This window comes from Protobothrops mucrosquamatus, unplaced genomic scaffold, assembly GCF_001527695.2.
Source record: "Protobothrops mucrosquamatus isolate PMUCROS unplaced genomic scaffold, P.Mucros_1.0 scaffold_216, whole genome shotgun sequence".
In the NCBI taxonomy this organism is placed as follows: Eukaryota; Metazoa; Chordata; class Lepidosauria; order Squamata; family Viperidae; genus Protobothrops; species Protobothrops mucrosquamatus.
In genome coordinates this window covers 48,052-54,051 of record NW_015386292.1, presented here as the reverse complement: position 1 = coordinate 54,051, position 6,000 = coordinate 48,052, and the positions used below count along the sequence as shown (strand labels likewise).

General features: G+C 38.5%; 1 protein-coding gene across 1 annotated transcript in view; it reads right to left on the bottom strand.

The window, feature by feature from the left end:
• The window catches only part of LOC107298290 (phosphorylase b kinase regulatory subunit beta), a gene marked incomplete at both ends in the record, with an annotated part of 55,184 nt that overhangs the window by 2,241 nt on the left and 46,943 nt on the right, over positions 1 to 6,000 (bottom strand). Inside the window, 2 exons of the mRNA XM_015827667.1 lie at positions 1,739 to 1,846; positions 2,109 to 2,238. Coding sequence (XP_015683153.1) covers positions 1,739 to 1,846; positions 2,109 to 2,238 — 238 coding nt within the window. The remainder of the gene's footprint in view (positions 1 to 1,738; positions 1,847 to 2,108; positions 2,239 to 6,000) is intronic.

Below are 6,000 nucleotides of genomic sequence, written 5' to 3'. Positions count from 1 at the left end.
GCATACTACTTCTAGCTCTTATGTTTTGCTGGCCCATTCAGATGGTAAACATTTTAGATCCTAGGGCTGGCTGCAGTAAATACAACTTTCACAAAAATGTAACGTGAAAATGTCCTTGGAAGAATGCAAGGGGGCAATGTGCGACACAAAACAAAGGGAGCTGTTTTACTTCTTGTTCAGGTTCAACCACCGCTTACTTTAGTCTTTGAACTAAGAAGGATCATATGAAAAAACTCCCTCACATGAAGGCTCGTTCAAACGTTCTGTTCAGGAATCCCAGCCACGCGAATCGGTGACTTGTGAACAATGGTTCATGCAGATGGATTCCTCTCCTGACACCGGTGCACTGCAGATCGGCCAGTTATAAATATATGATATCGTGGATAGTTCTAAGAATATGCTGTGGCTCTATCGTCTATGGAGATTTTCAGCCATCCAAGGTTGTGCTGCCTTTTGAAAAAACACCTTTGGGATGTGGCTCTATCAATTTTGTAGAAACCCCCCCTCCTCGCTCATCCAGCATCTGTAAGCTTAAGTTGAAATGGAAACCAACATAGGTGCTTATGACAGAATGATAGAGCTATTATTGGTTGGAATAATCTGGCAACGGAGCTAACATATTGGCTTCTCTCTTTCCATGGTTACATCTTCTGTTGTCTCTTCATTCTCCTAGTTTAAATGGTTAATAATAATAATAATAATAATAATAATAATAATAATAATAATAATAATAATAATAATAATAATAATAATAATAATAATAATAATAATAATAAAGTTGGAAGGGACCCTGGAGGTCATCAAGTCCAACTCCCTGCTCAGGCAGGTAACCCTATACCATTTCGGACAAGTGGCTGTCCAGTTTCTTCTTAAAAACTTCCAGTGTTGGAGCATTCACTGCTTCTGGAGGCAGGTAGTTCCACTGATTAATTGTTCTAAATGTCAGGAAGTTTCTCCTTAGTTCTGGGTTGCTTTTCTCCTTGATTAGCTTCCACCCGTTGCTTCTTGTCCTGCCTTCAGGCGCTTTGGAAAATAGCTTGACTCCTTCTTCTTTGTGGCAGCCCCTGAGATATTGGAACACTGCTATCATGTCCCCCCTCGTCCTTCTCTTCATTCAACTAGACATATCCAATTCCAGCAACCGTTCCTTATATGTTTTAGCCTCCAGTTCCCTAATCATCTTTGTTGCTCTTCTCTGTACTCTTTCTAGAGTCTCAACATCTTTTTTACATCGTGGTGACCAAAACTGGATGCAGTATTCCAAGTGTGGCCTTACCAAGGCCTTGTAAAGTGGTATTAACACTTCACGTGTACTTCTATAAAATGAAGAAACTACACGACCTGAGTTCTGGTTTTTCCTTAGACATGAAACCAGTTGGGTGACTTGAGCACAAACAATGTTTCTCAAGCCTAAACTGGAAGTTGGGGGAAATAAATATCCCAAAGGAAGGGATTTCCAAAACTGTGGCCAAGAAAACTGCATGGATCAGGAGCAAAGATGGTCTTAAGGATGATTAACAAAAACAGAGAGATTGTCTTGAGTATTTATGTTGGCTTCGGGAGACCTGCTAATATTTTTCCTAGCAAAGATGTTGGTGGAACAGAGGCTGGACCTCCTATAGAGAGCTGAGAAAGTTTACATTTGCTTGAAATTTGTTTACTGCTCAAGTAGTTACCTGTTCTTTTTTTAAAAAAAACAAAAGCATTTAATTCATATTTATCGTCATATGATGCTAACCTCCACAATGATTTGCCTGTATTCTGGCTGGTCGATACTTCTCAACATGTCCTCGACCAGAAGAGAAAAGTTCATTTCATACATGGTCATGTCAGACAAAGTTGGTTGCTGCGAGAAGGAAGGAAGATGAAGAATCTAACGTGAATTTCATGAGTGGCACTAGGCAACATCAAAGTTAACAGACTTTTATGGCTGGTTAGGCTTTGCACCCAATTCTGACAACTGCATGCCACAAATTCAGCTTCCTCACTGAGGCAGATGGCCAACCAGCCTACCCTTAAAATAACTCCCTCAAGAAAGTGAAATTACAACTCCTGGAAACCATGTTTCAAAGGAAAACATGGTCTGAATCCCATAGATGTGGGTTTACCTGAGGCAAGTAATTCCCAGCTACTATTAGCCCGTTGGGAGTCCTCTCCAAAATTTGCCAGACCCTGTCATAGAACCCACTCGGCGTTCGGTTCAAGGAGCCATCAATCTGACGCCTGTTCAGCCAGCATCTATGGGGAGAGAAAAAAAACACATTTAAGTAAAACTGATGTTTCTAAATTGAAATAATGTAGGCATGAGTCATTAAGCCAGGGTTTTATTTTTGTTTTTTTAAAAAAAGAAGTGAAAAAGTGAAAATGAATCTCTGGGATGCCAAACTTTGTACAGAATGGTGCATTTGAGGTAAATATTTGATATTTGAGGTAAATATTTGAGGTAAATATTTGGTAAATAGTCCTCAACCTATGACCACAATTGCACCCAACACTTCTGGGGTTAAGTGAGACATTTGTTAAGTGACTTCTTCAGTGAATCATTGCAGTTGATAAATTAGTAACTCAGTTGTTAAGTGAATCTGGCTTCCCCCATTGAGTTTGCTTGTCAGAAGGTTGCAAAAGGGGATCACATGACCTTGGGACGCTGCAACCATCATAAATATGAACCAGTTGCCAAGCGTCTGAATTTTGATCACGTGACCACGGGGATGCTGCGAAGACCATAACTGTGAAAAACGACGGCAAGCCCCTTTTTTCAGCGTCATTGTAACGTCCAACAGTCAATAAACGAACTATTTTAAGTCAAGGACTACCTGTACTTATTTTAATTTTTTAGAAGTCTAGTTTAAAATTACAGTTCAAGAAGACATCAAGACTTATTTATGTAACCCAGGCTTTATTTATTGTTTTAGCTGTTACAACATTCCAGTTCTTTTACATTGTGTGGTTTTAATAACCTTTAAAGATTTGTTTTAAAGGTGTCCTGCTGTTTTTGTAAGCTTCCTGAGCTATTAGGGGTACAAATGTGTGTAAAAATACCCTCCAAAATTAATATAAAATGCTCAGTTTTAGCAGACATAATATTTACTGAAGGGTATAAAGGTTTTTTGATCCATTAAACTGCTTTACCTAGGAGAACAAAGGCAGTGGAACAAAAACTGATCTTCTCTGGGTCACAGCTGAAAGTTAATATGATGAATGAATTCAAAGCTTTGAATAGTTGAAAGTTATCTTAGCTTTTTCTATTTTCACACCCTTGTCAAGCCAGGAAAATTAAAGCACAGCTTTTAACTGCACTTAATCTTAGTTCCCATTGCCCTTGCAGCATTAGAAGAATAATTTATTTAGGAAATTACTGTCACAAGTTCTGTTTAGCCTACGAAGAAAACTCATTTTAAAATAGCAATTGGGACAGGAGCGGGGGGGGGGGAGATATATGTGTTCTTCAAGAATCCCACTGAAGCAGAGGATATAAAAAATGTGGGGATTTATGTCTTTTGCACAAAATGGCAGAATTTGAGCAAAGTACGGAATAGGCATTGTTTTAAATCATCCGAATTTGTCATTAAGGACCTGATGTAAATGGATGTAAATGATGTCCCGTCGAAATCTGAGGTACTCAAATTAAGGAGCCAGAGTATTTGCAAATAGAGGTAACAAAGCATCTTTTATTGGCATGCACAACTACAGTGACAATGTCTTTTCACTAAAAAAAAGGCAGAAAAGTCCCGAAGAGCACAAGTTATAACTTATACACCCTCTGAAATGACATAGTGCTTACTAAAGCAGTATAAATTGTAAGAGGGACTTTACTGCAGCAATGCAGGATCTGATACAAACATGAGTGAGCTTACTATCTAGAGGCTGACTCAGTGTCTTTACATTCTGCTTATCTAAGAAGGCTTCAAATCTGCTCTTTCTGTTGATAACAGCACCACGGAACATAGCCAATAACCTTTATTGGTTATAAAGAGGGGGTCAAGCTATTCTCCAAAGCACCTGAAGGCAGGACAAGAAGAAATAGATGGAAGCTAATCAAGGAGAGAAGCAACCTAGAACTAAGGAGAAATTTCCTGACAGTGAGAACAATTAATCAGTGGAACAACTTGCCTCCAGACGTTGTGGGTGCTCCAACACTGGAGTCCCAAAGATGCTTTTTCACAAGGCAACTGGACTTTCTTGTTTTTTTCTTTGAAGACGTCTCGCTTCTCATCCAAGAAGCTTCTTCACTGGAGGTTTTAAAGAAGACATTGGGCAACCGTTTATCTGAAACGGTATAGGGTCTCCTGCATGAGCATTAGGTTGGACTAGAGGACCTCCAAGGTCCCTTCCCAACTCATTCTGTATTGTGTAAAAGTTCAGAAAAGAAGGACATGATAGCTGGGGAGGTCTATCAGAGAAGAGGGAGTCAACCTATTCTCCAAAGTGCCTTCAGAAGTTGTGGGTATTCCCACACTGAAGGTTTTGAAGAAGAGATTGCACAATCATTTGTCTGGAATGGTATAGGGTCTCCTGCTTGAGCAGGGGGTTGGACTAGAACACCTCTGAGGTCTTTTTCAACTCTGTTATTCTGTTATTCTTCATTGTACTCATATACTTTGTACATTGTACTCATGTATGAGTGGGGAGGGGGATTGGGCTAGAAATAACAACATTCACAGAAACAACAAAATCTAGTTTGGGTTATTTATCTCTTTCCTCCCCAGGGTTACCGGCAATTTCAACTTTGCTTGCTCTGTCTGATATGCACTTCAGAATCATAGCATAAGGCTAGAATATTATTTGTGCCTAACCGTATAAGTACAATATTGCATGAAATAACGGCAAGAAGAGACAAGAAATAATGGAAGGGAAGGACAGAGATCCCTCAGTGCTGGGTTCTTGTATTAACCATGGCTAGAAGTCCTACGGTAAAAACGGGAACCACGCAATGTACTTCGAAGGGCTTAAAAACAGCAAAGAATGAAAACGTGTTTATTCATTTTAAATGAACTTATTGTAAACTGAGTTATATTATAGGTTCGGACCCCAAAGAGATGATGTGAGAAAAAGCTGTCATAAAAACAGGGTCCTATGACATTGTATTTTTTTTTTTAAAAAAAAGGCAGTAGCTCTCATGCACGCTGTGTTTTGTTACATGCAACAGAATCTTTGGGTGCTAAGCTGGAAGAAAGAAATACAGGCTTTAGGATAAATAAAGAGCTTGGACTGTTTTCTTCAAGAATTCCATCTTCCCAAGTAGCAAAGGACTGAAAGTGACTGAGAAAAAAAGAAGTGTGACATTTACCAGTTTCTCACCCTTCTCAGCAGAAAAAAAAAACCCACATACAATTTTATCAATAACAGCAAAGCTGCTAGCAAACAGAAAATTAAGCAATGCCCTTTAGGTGGGGCAATGGGAACAAGTGCCAATATTAGACGTGCATTTATATACATAAATGTACTTGGCAGTGAATTTTACACACCAAATGTTCAGTTATTTTAAAAGCATCACTTTTTACAAAAAGCCAGAGTCAAACCTGTAACAGACGATGCTGTTGGAAGAAGGAGCAGAAATTGAGCCCCCACTAGATGCCAACAACGTTAGCAACTTTTAAACACCCCAGTTGAAAGAAGTTAAGTTTTGCAAAAGTTCAACCGCACCTTTCGGATGGCTTCAAATTCACTCTCTTGAGTGAGGTCCTCTGCATAATCAAGGGGCTTTAAGAAAGAAAAGCCCCTGTTGAAAAGGGATCAACAGCCTTTCTGAGCAAAGACAAGTCACGTTCAGTGAATACTTAAATTCAGCAGAGGAATATCAAACTGAGAACAGCCTTTCTTTTTCTCCTTCTAAATACCCTACCAGTTATACAAAATTATAATAGTAGTAATAATGATAATGATAATGATAATGATAATGATAATGATAATGATAATGATAATGATAATGATAATGATAATGATAATGATAATAATAATAATAATAATAATAATAATAATAATAATAATAATAATAAT